The 20,424-nt window shown below is 38.4% G+C and overlaps 1 protein-coding gene across 2 annotated transcripts in view; it reads left to right on the forward strand.

Annotated features, from left to right (window-relative positions):
- RIMOC1 (RAB7A interacting MON1-CCZ1 complex subunit 1) overlaps positions 1-20,424 on the forward strand; it is a 39,268-nt gene that overhangs the window by 3,610 nt on the left and 15,234 nt on the right. For both annotated transcript variants that reach the window (XM_036067263.2, XM_036067262.2), the window contains exons 2-4: positions 13,431-13,504; positions 14,623-15,206; positions 18,729-18,835. In XM_036067263.2, coding sequence (XP_035923156.1) covers positions 15,107-15,206; positions 18,729-18,835 — 207 coding nt within the window. In that variant the 5' untranslated portion in view covers positions 13,431-13,504; positions 14,623-15,106. The remainder of the gene's footprint in view (positions 1-13,430; positions 13,505-14,622; positions 15,207-18,728; positions 18,836-20,424) is intronic.

The following is a 20,424-nucleotide window of genomic DNA, read 5'->3' on the forward strand; positions in this document are numbered from 1 at the left end:
TACTGCCTAGCATTATTTCTCATTACAGCACAGTAGTTTTTCAACAAGAACACCTAAAACACTTCATGATAATGTCATACTATAGATAGCATTAGAAGTTGTTTTCAATTTTGGTCACTTCATATTCACCATTTGTATATGTAAACAAGAAGTAATCAATATTATTAGTGATTGACTATTGAAGCAAACACTGTCCGCTACTTTTCTTTCAAGCTTCTGATCTACTTTAACTGAAACAGATTTTAGGGATTTTAGGGCGAGCTGCAATATAAATCAGAATTTTCTTAGTATTGTGCACCCAAATAGAAAAACAAAAATAAGAAAACCATCAGGCCTAACCCCATGGTTGCAAAGTTTTTGTTCATCAAAAGAGCTTTGTTATCTTCATTGACTTCATTTATACCAGAAAAAATATTTCACAATTAAAATGAAAAAATCACATTTAAATTATAGAGTACCACTTTTATCTATTTTATATTATTTGGGTTATAAATACAATTTTATTTGAAAGTAAACATTTACTAATTATGTTTGGAAACTGTGGTTTTAGCTAACTCAGCCCATCTTCTGTTCCCCATATATACCAAGGGCCTTCCGAGATGGAGTCTTTGTTCAAGCCTTCTTTCCTATTATTAAAATAAAATGCAGGGGTGCCTGGGTGGCTCAGTTGTTTAAGCAACTGCCTTTGGCTCAGGTCATGATCCTGGAGACCTGCATCACCCGCATCGGGGCTCCCTGCTCAGCCAGAGTCTGCTTCTCCCTCTGGCCCTCCCCCCTCTCATGCTCTCTCTCTCTCAAATAAATAAATAAAATCTTAATAAATAAATGAATAAATAAATTGCAAAGGGGAGACCCTCCCCCCTCATGCTCTCTCTGTCTCTCATTCTCTCTCTCAAATAAATAAATAAAATCTTAATAAATAAATAAATAAATAAATAAAGTGCAAAGGGGAGACCAAACTTGAAAATTCCCTAAGCAAACAAAATCATTTAAGCCATGTAAGCAAAACTAAATCTTATTTCATGAACGTAAGTGAAACTTAGGTTATTTCTTATAAATGCCTCTGATAATCATAAAATAAACAAGTCATCTTCCTAAAACGTTAAGATATACACTTAAAATGTTTTGTTAAGGTGTAATTGACATATAACATTATATTAGTATCAGTCATACAACATAATGATTTGATAATTGTATATATTGTGAGATGATCACAACAATAAATCTAGTTAACAGCCATCAACACATATAAATACAATTTTTTTCTTGTGATGAGATCTTAAAAATTACATATAATACAGTATTACTAGTTATAGTCACCACGCTGTATATTACATCCCATGATTTATTTATTTTATAGCTGGAATTTTGTAATTTTTGACCCCCTTAATCCATTTTGCCTAATCCCTGCCCCCTCTGGCAACCAGCATTCTGTTCTCTATGACTTTGGGGCTTTTTGTTTGTTTTTCATTTTTTTAGATTCCACATACAAGTGAGATGATACAGTATTTGTCTTTCTCTGTCTGACTTATTTCACTTAGCATAATGCCCTCAAGTTCCCTCCATGTTGTTGTAAATGGCAACAATGTCTTTTTTATGGCTGAATTTTGTATAGATCCATATACATAAAATGTATATATACACATATATATAAAACAATATATCACATTTTCTTTATCCATTCATCCATTGATGAACATATAGACACAGGTTGCTTCCTTGCCTTGGCTATTATAAATTATGCTGTAATGAACATGGAGATGCATATATCTTTTGAGTTAGTGTTTTCATTTCCTTTGGATAAATACACAGAAGTAGAATTGCTGGATCATATTATAGTTCTATTTTTAATTTTTTGAGGAAACTTCATCCTGTTTTCCACGGTGGCTGTACCAACTTATATTCCCACCAGCAGTGTACAAGGTTTCCCTTTTTTACACATCCTTGACAACACTTATTATTTTTTGTCTTTTTGATAGTAACCATACTGACAAGTATGAGGTGTTAGCTCACTGTCGTTTTGATTTGCATTTCCCTGATGATGAATGATGTTGAGCACCTTTTCATGTACCTGTTCACTGGGTGATTTTTTTTATTTTTATTTATTTATTTATTTATTTATTTATTTATTTATTTGCAGCACAATCCCACTAGTTGTGCTCTAAGAAAACTATTAATGCCTGCGATAATATATTTCAAAAAAATGCTGCCAAGAGATTGTGACACTCTTTATTTATTTCTGTATCATGTTCCATGTTTATTATTTTAGCTGTTCAGTAGAGCAGAAGTCAGGGTCACTTATCCAGCCATAGGAACCAATTCATTACATTATAGTACATCATTTTGAAAGTTTTATTATGCCACCACTAAAAAGGAAAAATTTTAAGTATGTGTGGAAATGTTTAGGATAATTGTAAAAAGCAGAATTCAAACTGTATTCAATAATGATCACAGCTGTGTTATATAGTTTCACATAAGGCCAAAAACTGAAAAAGACCACTGAAAAAATGAAAAAAAATACATATAATGAGAGCAGGACTTCAGGTATTTTCTGTCATTGTTTAAAATATTGTATAACTTTTAATTAACCTTTAATAGCACTATACGTGTAGTTTTGATGTGAGTTCAAAATACCCATTTCAGGATCTCGAGGTATTTGTACCCCCATATTCATCGCAGCATTATTCACCATAGCCAAGATGTGGAAGCAACCTAAATGTCCATTCACAGGTGAATGGATAAAGAAAATGTGATATATGCATACCTTACAAAAGAAGGAAATCCTGCCATATGTAACAACATGAATGAACCTGGAGGAATTATGCTAATTGAAGTAAGTCAACCACAGAAAGACGAATACTGTGTGATTCCACTTATATGAGGTATCTAAAAAGAGTCAAATTCATAGAAGCAGAGAGTAGAATGGTGGTTGCCAGGGACTTGGGGAGAGGGGATGTGGGATTTGCTGTGCAACAGGTACAAAGTTTCAGGTATACACAGTGAGTCAGTTCTAGAGATCTGCTTTACAACGCTGTGCATGTAGTTAATATTACTGTATTGTGCATTCAAAAACGTGTTAAGAGGGTCTATCTCATGTGAAGGGTTCTTACAAAATTTACATGTTTAAGTATTTTATATGTATATATACGTATATACATACAAATACGTATTTCCGATTTGGTTACTAACTTTGCCTTCTCCAGCCTCAATCTGGGAATCCAAGGAGTGTTTCAGGAGACTGGATGTTGTGTTTCACATCACACACTAATCGTTCTGTGGCGGCCCACAATGGAATGGCAGTGATAATCTTCCAATATGTACTTCTCTGTAGATGAATGGGGGTGGCGGCCTTCAGTGAAAGGCATCTACATGTACTTCAATGAAATAAAGCTATTAAGTTGGAAAAATAAATGAATCAACAAGATAAACATCTCCCCACTTATAAACCATGAATGGACACTAGTCAGTGTCCAGTAGTCTTGAGCTGTGCTCCCCTCCAGGCACATCTACACTGTGGGTTTTCTGCCTACCTCAGAGTAACCTGCAGGCCCCTTTATTGATGTCTAACAAAACACTTCTGAATGCTTAAAGGATAGAATGGACAAATATACTGACTAGTCCTAGAACATAACCAGTCTAAAAATATTGAAGTGCTATTCACTAGAATGCAGTTAGGAAAGTACTGGGAGGAACTCAAAGATATCTTTACCAGGAGATACTACACAGTAGTTAAAAAGAATAAGAGGGATCTACATGTACTTACAGGAAAACTTCACCAGGATATATTGTTAAAGAAATCAAGTTGCAGAATAATGTGTATGATGTGATTTCATTTATGTGAAGAGGAATAAACCAAAATTATATATTTGTGGTATTTGTATGGAAAATCATAGAAAGATATCTGAAAGGAAACTAAACTCTTAACAGTGGTAATTCTAGAAGGTTAGAGAGAGTAGGAGTCCAAAGTGAAGGGGAATTTATAATTTTCCATCTATCTGCATTGCCTTGTTTTAATTTTTACTATATGTAATTACATACTATTTGTGTAATTTTTTAAATTAAGAATCAACAATTATCCAATAATTTCTTAACCTCTCAATTGTGTAGACCCTGAAATATTAAAAAGAATGACACATTTCAATATCTCCAAAACATTGACAAGTCAAAAAATCAGGGTAAAGCCCTATGACGGTATGATTCTATGAAAAAAAAAAATTGCTTTTGTTTATTCATAGATGCCTGGAAGAATATTTGTAGAAATTTCAATAGTAGCTACTTTTATTTCAGGTGATTTTGACTTTATTCCTTATGCTCTTATAATTAATGCTCTTTTATTTCATTGTGGATAAAAAGGTACATCACCTCCACCTTCTTTTTTAAATATCTATAGATATCTGTTCCTGAAGAGGTGATAAAAACAATTTTAAAATTTCAAGTCATCAGACATTTGTTCTAGAGCAGGTTCACTTCTACACAGCAGAAGTATAAGAAGGAATGAAATATATTCCTTTCTTTCAAGGGACTAGAAGTCCAGTTTTTTGTTTTTTGTTTTTTTCTGAAGATTTTATTTATTTGAGAGAGTGAGAAAGAAAGAGAAGGAGCAGGGGGAGGGGCAGAGAGAGAGGGAGAAGCAGACTCCCCACTGAGCAGGGAGGACAGACAGACAGATGTGGGGCTTGATCCCAGGACCCCAGGATCATGACCAGAGCCAAAGGTAGATGCTTAACTGAGCTGCCCAGGCACCCCTAGAAGTTTAGTTTTTGTAATAAATATTTTTTTGACATTGCTTAGAGAAGAGCTAGAATCTAATGATTTGGAAACAAGAGAGTCACATTCTTGTCATAGTTAAATGACTAGGTTAAAAAATTATGTCTTTTGTGTTTTAGAATAATCTGTGGCCCTCCTTTCTGACAATAATTGAATAGCTGTGCAATAATAATTGAATTATCTATTGAAAGTCAACCCTAGTAATAAAAAAACTAGATTCTCTGCATGTTAGAGAAGGCTTATTTTTACATCCTTTTAGTTGAGGGGTGGGGCAGGAAGAGGAACAGAGGTATTCCCCATAGCCAGACCTTTCATAAGTGTACCCATCAAATCATGATAAAAGAAAAATCCATCAGGAAAATATTACAACTATAAATATATATGTAGCTAGCATCAGAGTTTCAAATAAATGGAGTAAAAACACAGAAACAAAGAGAGAAATAGACCATTCAACAATAATAGAGACTCCAATATTCAACTTTCAATAATGGGTAGTATAACTAGGTAAAAAGATCAACAAACTTATCGAGTGATTTTCAAAAAGATGCCAAAACTATTCAATGGGCAAGAAATAGTCTTTCCAATAATTGGATATCCACATGCAGAATAAAGTTGGACCCTTTCTTCACACCATAAGCAAAAACTAACACAAAATGGATCAAAGACCTAAATGTAAAATGTGCTAAGCTGTAAAACCCTTAGAAGACACAGATGAATTTCATGACCTCAGATTTGGTGGTGGGTTCTTAGATATGACACGAAAAATATAAGCAGCAAAAGAAAAAGGACACCATTAAGAAAGTGAAAAATGACCCATGGAATAGGAGAAAATATTTACAAACTATACATCTCATAAACGATTTCTATTTGGAATATATAAAGAAATCTTACAAGTCAATAATAAAAATTTTAATAGCCTATTTAAAAATGCACAAAAGATCTGCATAGACATTTCTCCAAAGAAGATACACAAATGACCAATAAGTACATGAAAAGATACTCAACACAATTATTCCTTAGGGAAATCCACATCAAAAACAATACCACTTACACCCAGTAGGATGGCTAGAATCAAAAAGTGAAATAATAACAAGTGTTGGCGAGAATGTGAAGAAAATAGAACCCTTACATACTGGTAGGAAAGTAAAATGGAAAACAATCTGGCAGTTCGTCAATTAAACATAAAGTTGCCATATGACATAGCAGTCATTTCTTACCCTAAAAAAAGTGAAAACATATGGCCACACAAAAACTTGTACAGAAATGTTTATAACAATATTAATTGCCAGAGGTGAAAACAACCCAAATTTCCATCAACAGATGATTAGATAAACAAATGTGGTAAATCCAAACAATAGAATCTTATTTGGTAAGAAAAAGGAATGAAGTACTGATACGTGCTACAAAATGGATGAACTTGAAGATGTTATGTAAGCAAAAGGAACTAGTCACAAAGACCATATATGATTCAATTTGTATGAAATACAGCACAAGTATAAGCCATATCCATTATCACAGAAAGTTCTATTGGACCGCACCGGTCTGTCCAATAGTAATAAAAAAGCTGCTTGTCCTTTAGGCATGAATAATTTCTAACAAGTCTTTTAAGAGTTGGGAGCAAACAATTAGAAGTTGGATTCTTACAAGAATCTGGGACGTAAGGAGATTTGACTTCAGAAAGGAGAAGGTGATATGATAAAAGCACAAAAAGATTTGAATCTGCCACACTGCTAACTCTGAAGACAGATGAAAGGGCCGTGAGTTAGGGAATGTAAAAAATGCAGCTCTAGAAGCTGGAGAAAAACAGGAAATGGATTCTTCCCTAGAACTTCCAGAGGGAATATGCCCTGTTGATACCTGTTGAAACTGATTTTGGAATTCTGACCTCCAGAGCCATAAGAAAATAAATGTGTGCTGTTTTAAGCCACTGATTTTGTGGCAATCTGTGACAAACTAATATAAACCGAATGGAGACCTTAGACAAGTTTCCTTGCCTTTTCCAGCTTCTAGAGATTACTCACATTTCTTGGCTCATAACCCCCTTTCTCCATCTCTGAAGTTGGCAAAGGTGAGTCAAGTTCTTTTCATCGGGCGTCACTCTGACTTCTGCCTCCCTCTTCCACTTTTGACCCTTGTGATTACAGTGGGCTCACCCAGATAATCCAGGGTAACATCCCTATTTTAAGTTTAGCTGATTAGCAATGTCAATTCCATCTGCAACCTTAATTTTCCTTTGCCATGTAAGGTAACATTCACAGGTTCTAGAAATTAGGACATAGATGTGTTTGTGGGACCATTGCTCTATCTACCACAATGGGTCAATCATCCTCTTAATAAAATTGAAGATATTACTCAAAACTTTGGTTGGATAGTTGCTCACCTCTCCCTGGAAAGGAAAGGAGGTAAAATATTCAGAACTTTGTGTCTGACTGGATGGAACTGGAATGGGGCTGAGTGAGTTATAGGATTCAAAAATGATTCCAAGATAGGAGCTGGGGGATCACAGATGAGGTAGGAAATGATAATCCCAGGTTTGGACATTTTAAATTTGAAATGCCTATGGCATTTGCAGCTGAAATACCCCGTAAGCAATTTCATGTAACAGCATATGGAAGTATGAAGCTCAATGAAGAGGTTTAGGTTGGAGATAGGAGAGATTTGGGTGTCATTGTATACATTGTATACATGGTAGCCAAATCGTGAGAGTGAGAAATGTTAAACAGGGCAGAAAGGATGTGAGAAGTAAGAAGAGGAGATGGTATTCGAACACAGGTCTCTCATAGTCTGAAGGCACAGTTGGTAACTAGTGTGATATAGAGCATCCCCAAAGGGCCAGTGGTAAAGCAGCTGAGGTTTTGGAAAGTGGAGAGATGGGGAAGAAGGTGAGGGTGGTAGCACATATGTGGAATGATCAGAGATCTAGGAGCCAAGAGAAGGGAGGTTCTAATCTCTACCACTCGCTAGTTGTGCTAACTTAAGCGAGTCATTTAACTTTTTCTGAGCTTCAGGTTTTTACCTATGAAACGTGGAAAATAATATATCTACTTGCTTCACTGAGTTGTTGAGACTTAGAGATAAGGTGCAGGAATTCTCTGGGAAGTTAAAAGTGCTACACAAATATAATTTACTTGAACAGTAAAGTAATTCCTTTTTTTCTTTTTTAAAAAGATTTTTATTTATTCATTTGAGAGAGAGAGAAAGAACAAGCTGGGAGAGGGGCAGGGGGAGAAGGAGAAGCAGGCTCCCCTCAGGGCAGGGAGCCTGATATGGGGCTCGATCCAAGGACCCTGAGATCATGACCTGAGCAGAAGGCAGACGCTTAACTGACTGAGCCACCCAGGCACCCCAAGTAATTCTTTCCTGATACCACTACCACTCTGACTTACTATGTGAGCTGTAAGTCATGCTGTATGGACCAAAATGTATTTTTGCCTCAGAATCTGAATTGGAAAAAAATTACATGTTATATTAATATCATATACACACATAAGATATATTATGCAGGATATATGTGCAGGTATGGTGGAGGGGGTTTGGTAAGACTGAGAAAAACAATAGAGACTGCATAATACCACTGATGTTAAACTATAAAATGTGGTCAGATTGACTGAACAAGGGTGTATTGGCCCTTTGGATGATTTCCTGTTAGGGACTTGAAGAATCTGAAGTTTTTAATCTTCTGTATCTACTTAGGAAAACTGGTTAAAGCTCATTGGGAATAAGAGTAAAGGATTGATAAAAACCATGAGGACCATGTGGGACAGGAATGAGGAAGGAAAAGCCAGACAGAAGAGGTTGTTTAAAACCATATTACGGCATCACCTAGACCTCCTGTGCATCTGTTGGTTATGAAAGAGCAACGTTTTCTTTCTGGCCGTGGTCTCAATCTCTCTGCTTTTCAGATATCGTAGGCATTACAAAGGGATTGGGGACCATACAATGCCTTCTGTAGTGAACATTTGTGTTTTTGCTGCTCAGTAGCTAGCTCCAACCACCCTTTTCTCAGTCCCGCCAGTTTTTAAAATAAAACGTCCTTTCTTCGCTTTCAGGTCTAATAGTTTGGCAGGGAGAGATGGACCCACCTGCTCCAAGGGACAGTGATGCCCTGGGGACAGTAATGGGCTCAGGGATGAGCCGCTGATCAAATTCAGGCGCATGAGGACCAGGCTCTTAGATTTTGTTCTGATTGTTAGGAGATAAAGCTCTTCTTTTTGACTGGTTTCTAATTTAAAGTTGGGAGCCCAATGCTGCTGGCAGCCTTTTGCCACCATCCGTACCACCTGTTTGAAAATGGAGCCAACAGAGAGGCAAGGGGAATAGGCAGTTCGAGAGAGACCTGGTTCTAATGACTTTATTTGGGCCTCTGTTTTTCAGTTACATCATTCAATAAATTGTTGTTGTTGTTGTTTTTTCTGTTTTTAGCTTATGCCATTTTAGGTCTAATTTCTTATCTGTTACAACGAAAAAGCTTCCAGTTGATTGTGGCGTTGGAAAATATCCATTCTCCTCTCTTTCCAGAGTAATGGAACTGTGGTGACCAACTGTTTAGCATTGAAAACCTTGTGTCTCATGGAAGCCCTAAATTCCAGACAAACTAGGATCGTTGGTCACCCTAGGAGGCTCATGGGCTATTTGTAATAAAGCCCACATTTTCTTTTTTTTTTTTTTCAAAGATTTTATTTATTTATTTGAGAGAGAGAGAGAGAGAGAGCACATGAGAGGGGGGAGGGTCAGAGGGAGAAGCAGACTCCCTGCTGAGCAGGGAGCCTGATGTGGGACTAGATCCCGGGACTCCAGGATCATGACCTGAGCCAAAGGCAGTCGCTCAACCAACTGAGTCACCCAGGCGCCCAAAGCCTACATTTTCTAGCTTCTTATACCATGTGATTAAGTTCTGGCTAGTTGGATATAAGTGGAAATGGTCAATGCAGCTTGCAGGAAATGCCCTTCAAAGGAAGGAACATGATCTGCCTTTCTTCCTTTCTATTGGCTGGAATATGAATATAATGGCTAGACTTCCACAGACCACCTCAGATCAAGAGATATTTCCTTCCCTAGGAAGGAAACACTTGTGGCAGAGCAATGAAACGAGATGGAAGAAATCTGGCACCCTGACACCACGGAGTGTTTATACAACTCTGGACTGAAAACTTCTAGACTTCTTGAATCTGAGAGAGCAATGAGCATCTATCTTAAGCCTCTGTGGTTTTGTCTATAACTCATAATTCTAATTCACTGATACAATTTCTAATTGAAAAAAGCCCCTTCTGGGGCACCTGCGTGGCTCATCCAGTTAAGCGTCTCGTCTGCCTTCGGCTTGGGTCATGATCTCAGGGTCCTGGGATCAAGCCCCACCTTGGGCTCTCCGCTCAGCGGCAAATCTGCTTCTCCCTCTCCCTCTGTGATCTCTCTTGCTTTCACTCTTTCTCAAATAAAATAAAATCTTGAAAAGAAAGAAAGAAAAAAGCCCTTTGTTATGTGTGTCTGCCTCTCCAAACATTACACTGATTATAAATTCACTTACCAAACTTGACTCTCTAATATGGTCACAATTTCAACATGAGAAAATGCTCATCATTATAAATAGAAGTCATCAATTTGGGCGTTACTAGCAGAGATCACAGATGTAGTGGGACTTATTTATGATCCATGTCAGTTGCGGTTATTTTTGCTTGCCTAGTTGACATCCGCTCCTTTCCTCCTAACAGAACCCCAATTTTGTACAGGTTTTTATTTCTACCCTTCTTCAACACACTCCTCACAGGTTCAGAAATAGAACTTGTGATAGTTTTATGTGTCAACCTAGGTAGGCTAGAGTATTCAGGTATCTAATCAATTACTAATCTAGGTGTTGCTGTGAAGTATTTTGTAGATGTGATTAACAACTAATCGGTTGACTTTAAAGAGATTATCTTTGTGATAGATTTGTAGATGTAGATTCCCTCCCCCCCCACCATCAGTTCTGTTTCTCTGGAGAACCCTGACTGATACTGACCTGGTCAGTATAAGAGTAATTTTAACCCTTTGTCAGTAATTGGTTCTGGACCAGGCATGTGACCAGATTGAACCAATGAAATGTGAGGAAATATTTGATCTGAAATTCTGGAAAAGTTCTTCCTTATAATTCTGTGAGAGCTTTCAGTAGTAACTGCCTGTCTCTTCCTCTGATGGTAGTTTCCTTAGATATGTGGCCTGTAATGGCTGCAGCCTTTTCACAGTCAGGCTGAGGGTTAAGCCAACATACAAAAAAGGCAGAGCCAAGAGACTTGCAGAGAAATGGAGCTAGGGCTGCGGTTTAAGTCAGCACTGAAGCCTGTCCTACCTCTGGGTTTCAGTTTCCAAATCATATATTTCCTCATTGTTTAGATTGTAGTTGATTTTTCTGAGACCTGCGGTCAAAATTATTCTACCTAATGGTGCCTGGGTGGCTCAGTCGGTTAAGCATTCCACTTGTGATTCCGGCTCAGGTCGTAACCTCATGGTATTGAGAATGAGCCCCACATCTGGCTCTGTGCTGAGCGTGAAGCCTACTTAAGATTCCCTCTCTCTCTCCTTCTGCCCCTCCCCCTCCACAGTCTCTCTCTCTCTCTCTCTCTCTCTCTCTCTCTCTCTCTCTCTCAAAAAAAAAAAAAAAAAAAGATAAAGTCTACAATCTTTAACATGGCATCAGAAGCCTTGCCTGATATGCCCCTACTAACATATACCCATTCTGTATTTTGACTCTAATTAGTTTCAGGATAAAGATACGGGAAACCTGATAGTTTTTTTCCTTGATAGGAAAAGTTGAGCAACTAAGACTTAGGGAGGCAAAGAAACCAAGTCCTCCCCCAGAAACCTCTGTAGCAGCAGGTGGGTTTCTGTCTGGAGCGCTTACATTTGCATGATTAGTCTTGTCTCTGTGCTTCTCTCTTCAGTGTTTCAAAGTACCAGGAGAAAGAATCTGATTGGCTTGGCTTCTGTCAAATTTTTACCCCCAGATCTATCTACTATCTACCATTCGATCTATCTCCACAAAGGCCGCTCTGTCTTATTGCCATACACCTGTGCCTGACCGCCTAATTGAAGAAATGAATTGGCTATGGCCAGAAGACAGGGTCAATTAATATAGACATGGCCAACAGGAGCTCACTCCAGGGTTTGGAGTTTATTTCCATGGTTGTGAGTGAGGCATTCACCTCAAGAGATAGCCTTTAAGCCTCACCTTGTTCCACTTTCCCCCCTCACACCAGTGTTATAGTTTTGGAATATAGGTGAGGTTCACTGGGGTGGAGTCCAGAGCCGACGACCAAGAAAGAATTCTTGAGGCATCTTTGGTGCAAAATGGTGGTTTATTAAAGCATGGGAACAGGACCCGTGGCCAGAAAGAGCTGCTGCACTGTGGTCTTGAGGAGTGGCTGATTATATACTCAGGAGTTGGGGAGGTGAGGACAAAGAGGGTGTCCAGAAGGACTGTCATATGCTAAAGACTGTCAGGATACTGGAGGCCTCGTTATTGTCAAGCCAACGTTGTTTTTCCCTCTAATGAGGCACTAACATGAAGACAGTTGGGAGTTTCCTGGAGAAATGTTACATTCCTCCTATCACATGTCCTTGTCAGTGGGCTTCAGGTTCAAAAGAAATTCAATTTTATTTACATTTCCTTCTGCCTAAGCCTCCCTCAATTTCATGTAGGGGAGGGTGATGTTAGGGCTTCAAGAACCTGAGTTATGGGTCTCTGGAAGTTAGGTTATTGATAAGAAAGCTTCTTCCTTGTAAATCACTAGGACATTTGTAAACTGAGGGAGACTCCTGTCCTGCAGGACTGTGATCTCTATCAGTTAACCATTTGTTTTTCCTTTAGGGCAGCCAGGAGTGCCTGAGGAATGTCACATATATCAGTGGGTGTGGGTGGTAGGGTGCCAGCTCTGGTTTGTCCTCAGCTTGCCTTCTGTTCCCTCATCACCAGGAGCTTTTGGCCTCCTTCCAATCTTCCAAACTGCCAAGCAATTTCCAAACTCAGAGTCATGGCATATGCTATGACTGTTCTGGTTATAGATTTATTGCCTATCAGCTCTAAATTTATCCTTTTTTTGCTTCTTTTATGAAAAAATGTATGGGCCCTTGAAATATTTTTTTGTAAGCTGATACAGTGTTAAACATTGTCAGTAGAGGGAACTAGAGAGACATTCCAAGACCCAAAAAGTCTTCCTGGTTCTAAATTTGATTTAATTTAATTAAGTTCTTCTTAGCTAATTGGATTTTATCCAATTATATATTAGTGATGAGGACAATGGTACAAATAGATCAATTATTTATTTTAGAAGATATTTTGGTAGATTCATAATGAGTTGATTTCTCTGAGAAGTTTTTAAAATCTAGCATTATATTTTTATAATATAGATTTGTTTGGGTTTTTTTAGATTTTTATTTATTTATTTGACAGAGAGAGAGAGAGCGAGAGCAGGAACACAAGCAGGGGGAGTGGGAGAGAGAGAAGCAGGCTTCCCGCCAAGCAGGGAGCCCGACGTGGGACTTGATCCCAGGACCCTGGGATCATGACCTGAGCCAAAGGCGGACGCTTAACGACTGAGCCACCCAGGTGCCCCTATAATATAGGTTTTTTAAAGTAAAAAATAACTTATAAAATTGGAGAAAATTACTCATATTTTCTTTTTTTATGACAGGGTCTCTTTGGCTTCAAGTATTTTCTTCAGTGCCTTTCTTGGTGAGGGCTGGCTGTTACCTGTTTATATCGATGGTGAGACACTCTTCTTCTGGTGCTTACTTTGGTATGATCTTGGACAAATCACAGAATCGTGTACTGTAAGGTTTAGAGAAATTCATAGTCAAATTCTGTCCAGTTTCTTCATCTGGAAATGAAGGGCTGTACTATGTGCTCTCACATCCCTTCCAACTCTCTCTGAAGACACACACACACTTGAGTTATCTGTTGAGCGATAATTCCCAGTGTCAAGTATGCTTCCTACTAAAAGTCCATGGTTGTTGAATGAATTATTGGAATTGTAAATTTATTTAAAATATACACTGAAGTGTCAAATGCTTATTAGAGTTTTGCTTCTTTAGCCACATTGATCATATAATGCAACCTTCCTGACCTTTACATTCCTGATTAGAGAGTAATATACTGACAAGATAACATGGAATTTTAAACTAATAAACATCTTCTCAATACTCATTATGTGCCAGGCACTGTAGAAGGCACCGAGGAAAGAAAATTAATACATGATTCCTGTCCATCCCCTATGTTTAGGGTCAACTGAAGAAGAAAGAAACTGTTGTTACAAAGGTCAGCCAGGAAGCCATTGTGATCAATCACATAAATCACAACACATTATTTCCCTATTTTTAGTATTGCCTATTAAATGAAAAACTACCTTTCATAAAAAGTAAGAGATTTTTCAAGATGTACTTTGTCAAATTGAGAAACAAAACTCTAGTTACGATTTGTTTGACAAGAGGCAAGAATATAGAGAATGAAAAGTAGAAATTAGACTCGTTTGACTAAGTGCTTTGAAATTCACTCTCGAGAGGATGAACTTCACACATGACGCATTGAGGGTTGAGATGTGTGGTGATGGAACTTTTCGTAAATGCAAAATTTTGGTACTACTGGACGCGAGACGGTTAAAGTACATTAATACGACCTAGCCAATGCAGTTCAGAAATAAAACAAACCCAGGTGCTAAAATTAAGATTTGGAAAAGCGACATTCCAACACGTAGACTAGGAACACCCACTAGTGTTTGGAGCTCCCCACCCAGACACACAATAACCTCTTGAAGACTTATATGTGCTTGCAAGGGGGCTGTCAGCCTTTCCATTTCTGACCAGTGGGTTATAATCATTTCATTTTAGGCAACGCCCTCACTCCAAGGCCAAAAGGGGACAATCCTAATTCCGGACCTTCCCGTCTGCCCTATAGACTACAGCTGCAGCGCGGGCCAGAGACCTAACAGCGAGGTCGGCCAGCCAAACACCACCAGCCAGTCGCATCCACCCAGCGCCCCGCCGAGAAAATGGGGCTTTCCATTGGACCAACGTGAGGGCGTGGAGAGCTCCCGATTGGTTTAGAGGAGGGGGCGGCAGAAAGGCGTGCCCTGACGTCATGCCCGCCCCCAACGTATCCCTATTGTTCCGGATTGTGGGAGGGAGGGGAAGACAGAGAGGAAGAAAATAAGCAGTAACCACCTTTACCGGCCTATGCAAGCCCCCTTACGGAGCTGGGGTTCCCTCCCACCAACCGAACGAGCTCCGCCCTCACGCTCCGCCTGCGCCGGGGGATCAGCTGACCGCGGGCAGGCGCAGTCACGTGGCTGGGGCGCGCCCGCCCGTTGTGGCCATGGCGGCCGCAGGTTCCAGTGTGGTGAGGCGAGTGGAAGAGCTCGGGGACCTGGCTCAGGCCCACATACAGCAGCTTAGCGAAGCTGCCGGCGAAGATGGTGAGGGAGCGGAGGAGAGGGGGGCGGGCGGGCTGGCGGTATTTCAAAGCTGGCACTCTACGCCAGTAGGGGCTTGGAGGCTTCGGCCTGTGGTCCGTAGAGCGCCCAGACCAGAGCTACCCGAGGTGTTGCGCTTCTGACCCTCGCTGCAGGGTAGGTTGTCCACCCCCAGGAACTCACGTTGCCTTATGCCAAGGCATGTGCGTCGAAACTGCATTTTTCATAACCTATGAAAACCTCTTACATCTCAGTCAAATCCGTGCTGCTCTTCTTTATCTTTTTTTTTTTTTAAGATTTTTTATTTATTTATTTGAGAGACAGAGAGAATGAGAGACAGAGAGCATGAGAGGGGGGAGGGTCAGAGGGAGAAGCAGACTCCCTGCCAAGCAGGGAGCCCGATGCGGGACTCGATCCCGGGACTCCAGGATCATGACCTGAGCCGAAGGCAGTCGCTTAACCAGCTGAGCCACCCAGGCGCCCAGCTCTTCTTTATCTTGATAGCAACTGGGAAAAGGTTAAAATCTGGATAAAAGTACAAAAGTTTAAATGAGTGGTTGAAGCTGACTGACAGTACACAAATAAGTAATGGTGGTTTTGGGTGCAGTAAAGATAGGTAGGCATGCATAACAGTTACACTTTTTCATTGCTGCGTTATAAATTTCCATCTTCTGTTTTGGATTCTAAACCCAACTGTAAATAGTATTCTACAGCAGAGCTTTACACTGGTATAGTTTGGATGATTCTTCCATATACATCACCTCAATTCTCACAAGGGCTCTGTTAGTGTTAGAACACTTGTTTGGAAATGTCTAAGTGGTTTCCTTAGGACAGACTGGCTTAGAGAATTACCTGGACTTTTATTTTTTATTATTTATTTATTTATTTACTTCGACTTTTAGTTTTAAGTTCAATTCTCTTTTATTACATTTCAGCTTCCTATTATTTTTGAGTTTTGAGCCTTTACTACAGATAGGTTTTTAAATTCTTGTGGACTGACTCATTGTCATCAGACTTAAGGAAAATAGTAGTGGAACATTTTGCCAGAGGATTGATTGTTGGTGAATTTATTGAGTAGGGTCCACAATGAAATGGCTCAAGTTCCAGTGAAGATTATTTGCTGGATTATCTTTTCTTAGGAGTATGTTCTTCAACCCACAGATCACCCTGAAGATTTCTTTTTCAATGTGTGGTAAGCAAATACCAGGATTCATGAGAATAGTTTATGGACTGTAGTGGCTATTACCTGGAAGTGTATCCAGGTTACCTTACCTTACACTACAGTGATCTCCACTCCACCCCAGCTCCATTTAAACCAGTCTAAAGAGATCGAAGAGTGTTTTTTATTCATTTATCACTGAACCCAAAAGCCCTTCTCATTTTCCCATGAAAGAGTTCTTTTATCCAGACTAGAATGAGGGGTGGAAGTAAAAGTAAAGTGCTACATATTTTTGTTGGGAGACTTTATTCATTTTTATTAAAGATTTTATTTTTAAGTAATCTCTACACACAACATGGGGCTCAAACCTACAACCATAAGATCAAGAGTCGCATGCTCTACCAGCCGAGCTAGCCAGGCGCTCTTTGTTGGAAGACTTTAAAGTTGTGAAAATTTACTAAAATTAAAATGGTAGTGGTCCATGTTATGAGCTGTTAATCAGTATTAATAGCAAGATTTTCTTATTTTATGAAGTTTAATTAAAACATGGTTTCATGTTTGAACTGAACTTGGCATTCTTTTTTTTTTTTTGATTTTATTTGAGAGTGAGAAAGCAAGAGACAGAGCAAGAGTGGAGGGGGAGTGGCAGAGGGAGAGGGAGAAGCAGAGATCATGACCTGGGCGGAAGGCGGATGCTTAACTGACTGAGCCACCCAGGTGCCCCTGAACTTGGCATTCTTTTCCACACAACAAAAATAATATTCACTCAAAATGTGCCCTTTAATGTAGCAACTATTATTTATATTAGGTTATAAGGATTGATAGTTCCTATTTTCTACTTCAAATTAGATCAGATGCAGCCACATATTCCATCTAAGAATGCTCTTTTTATTACTAAGTCAGTTTTTGTTTATTTCTCATTGTACAAACACAATGTGTTTACTCTATGGAAGTATGCCATGAGAGGGACTTTTTTCAGGATAATGTAAGAATCACTTGTCTTTGCCTTGCCAATCATTTCTTTGACTGAATGGTTCCAGTAAAAGTATTGCATTTTATAAAAGTTTGCTAAAATGTGAGCCGTAACCCCCTCCCCTGTACTGATAAGTTTATGTGAGCTACTCCTTCAGCAATGGTTTACTGAATTCAGTGCAAGTCTTTACATTTAAAATAATCTTGCAATTTAAAGAAGAAAATATCAACTCAGTTTCTAAAGAAGCACATAAGGAGTGCCATATTCCATACAATTTCACTTCACAGTAGAATATTTTTTTCTGGGTTGTATAGATGCTACTTCGGGGCTGAGGAGTGATGGGAGGGCAGTTCAGGTGAATAGTGGACTTTAAAAGCAATCAGTCTGGTTTAGATACAGATTAGGCCTCCCCTAGGAAAACTTGAGGTCATAGTATGATTACCAGCAGACATAACTAAAGCTGGTCGTGCCTTTACTTCAACAGTGAACAGCTTATCTATTTGTGTAAGTGCTAAAGCTGGATCAGATGGGCCTGCACCAAGTATTACATTTTCTGTCCATTGGCTAGTGTTGGAAAGGGTATATATTTCAGAAGGGAAGCACAGAGGGGCAAACTCAAGGACTTTGGTGTCTAAATTTGACATGAGATGGTGCAGAAGGGTAGATAGATAGCACCTTGGTATGGACACTTTGTAGGTTATGGAGGAAAAATCCATAAGAAAAAGTGAAACCATAGAAGCAAAGGGAATATGACATTAGAGAAAGGGGAGAAATTAGACAATGTAGAGGGGAGGGAGGGTGAATTGTTTTTAGAGGACATATTAGAATACTCAGTTCCTTCTTTGAAGGAATTAGGTAATTTGTTCCATTTCTAGGTTTTTAAAGGAATAAAATATGCAGGTGGATTATAATTGTAACAGCTACTTACATACATAAATACATAAGCACAGGATAAAGTTATAATTGCTCAGAGCTTACATTTTATGAGGCATTTGATTTAATCATGTTTTAGAAAATACATTTATGAAATTGTAAGTTCAGTGGAAGACCTTTCTATAGATTTATGTGTATTGTTTGTACTATTCCAATAAAAGTTTTAAATTTATTACTTAAACATTGTGTGTGAACATCATAAAAGCAGCATTATGAAAATGAAAATACAAATTACATTTATGAAATGACAGCTGGACCTAGGAAGTTCATTCTAGCTTTTCAGAATAAAATACCATGATAAATTTGTTAAGAAGTATTAGGTATTATGACATACTTCATGTTTTACAAAAGATATTACTACCATGCTGCTTCTTCAATGCTGTAACATAATATTTCAGATACACCGTTTTTAACACTTTGAAACTATATGAAATAATCTTCACATTTTTATCTCTTACAGATCACTTTTTAATTCGGGCCTCTGCAGCTCTAGAAAAATTGAAACTTCTGTGTGGAGAAGACAAAGAATGTTCAAATCCATCAAATCTTCTAGAACTTTATACACAGGTACTGAAACAGATGTGGTTTCTGACATGTTATGGAGAAGATTGCTTATATAAGATGACTGACTCTAAAGTTTAGGTGTAGCGAAACCAGTTTATTCTCTATTTAAAGTGTTTGATTTTGGGGCACCTGGTTGACTCAGTAGAGCATGCAACTCTTCATCTCGGGGTTGTAAGTTAGAGCACCAGGTTGGGTGTAGAGATTACTTAAAAACAAAAACTTTAAAATAAAAATAAAGTGTTTAATTTTCGTCAAAAAAACCTGTGTATATAAAACATAGAGACTTGAAACTTTGAGGCAATATACAGAAAAGTAAGATTTATTATCTAATGTGTTAAGGAAAAAAATCTTGCAGATAACAGAACTGCTTCCCTTTATATAGAATTAAGCAAAACACTAATATATGTAATTTCCAAGTTCTTGAAGGTTATTAAGAGGGAATGAAGGTCTCTGTGAAGTCCCTGATTGTTTTTTTTCCCCTGAAATTCATCTTTTCTTGGGATTCTCAACACGACTCTCCTGCTATTGTCATGTAGGTCTATAAGATTTTTCTGTGTCCCCACCCCCATTTTTTACTTTCCTTTCAAATTCAGGTCACTGTATGGACAAGACCTGTTTTCTTGGTTTTCTCAAACACTGCTGAGGCAAGATGACATTAAGAAACATAATTTCATTACGTAACTAACATTGCTATAGCACTTTATAGTTGACAGAGTGCTTCATATGCCCTTACATGATTGTGAAAGTATAATAAGATGAAGTGGTTATAGAAACTAAACTTAGGTAAGCTTCCAGAGTACACATGTATAACACTTAGGTGCCTGGCACTCTGCTTTCTGTAGGAAATACATAAAGCTGGGTTCTGCCTTCAGATATCATGGTTGAATGATATCTATAACAACTTGTACTCACAAGCCCTGAAGGGCCCGCTGTTACTTGGCAGAGCTTTGCCTGGCTTTCTTTCCCTTTGGAAGACTCCGTGCTTGTTCCATGTCTTTCACATGGGAGAGTTCTAAACATTTTATTTATATATATATATATATTTTTAGTAGGCTCCATGCCCAACATGGGGCTTTAAACTCACGACCCTGAAATCAAGAGTCAACATGCTCTACTGACTGAGCCAGCTAGGTGCCCCTAAACATTTTAATTTATTTCTAAAGATAAGATGAAAAACCTAGAGATACAGATTTAAATTCCCCAGGCCTCCTTGGACCCTAATTTTGGTTCTGAATCAACAGGTAATTCTCCATAGGATAATGATCTTGCCCTTCCTGGCATAGGCCTTCCACACAAGAACACTTAGCACTTAAGTAACCCTATATGCTAGTTAGTTATATGCTTTACATATGTTAATTCATTTTATCCTCAAAGCAAGGAACTTTGAAAAGCCATTTCTTCATTTTTACCACTAAAAGAAAATTGACTTGTCCTTGGTTAGTTAGGTGATTTAGTGGTAGACCTCAGTTTACTTAGTCTTAGTCCAATAAATTAAAAAAAGAGAAAGGGTTGGGTAGTTTTAAGGTACTTGAACAGAGCATCTTATCTTTAGGAATGCTGGGGATTTAGTGTTTAAATTACATAATGTTGGT

Source organism: Halichoerus grypus, chromosome 2 (assembly GCF_964656455.1).
Source record: "Halichoerus grypus chromosome 2, mHalGry1.hap1.1, whole genome shotgun sequence".
Taxonomy (NCBI): domain Eukaryota; kingdom Metazoa; phylum Chordata; class Mammalia; order Carnivora; family Phocidae; genus Halichoerus; species Halichoerus grypus.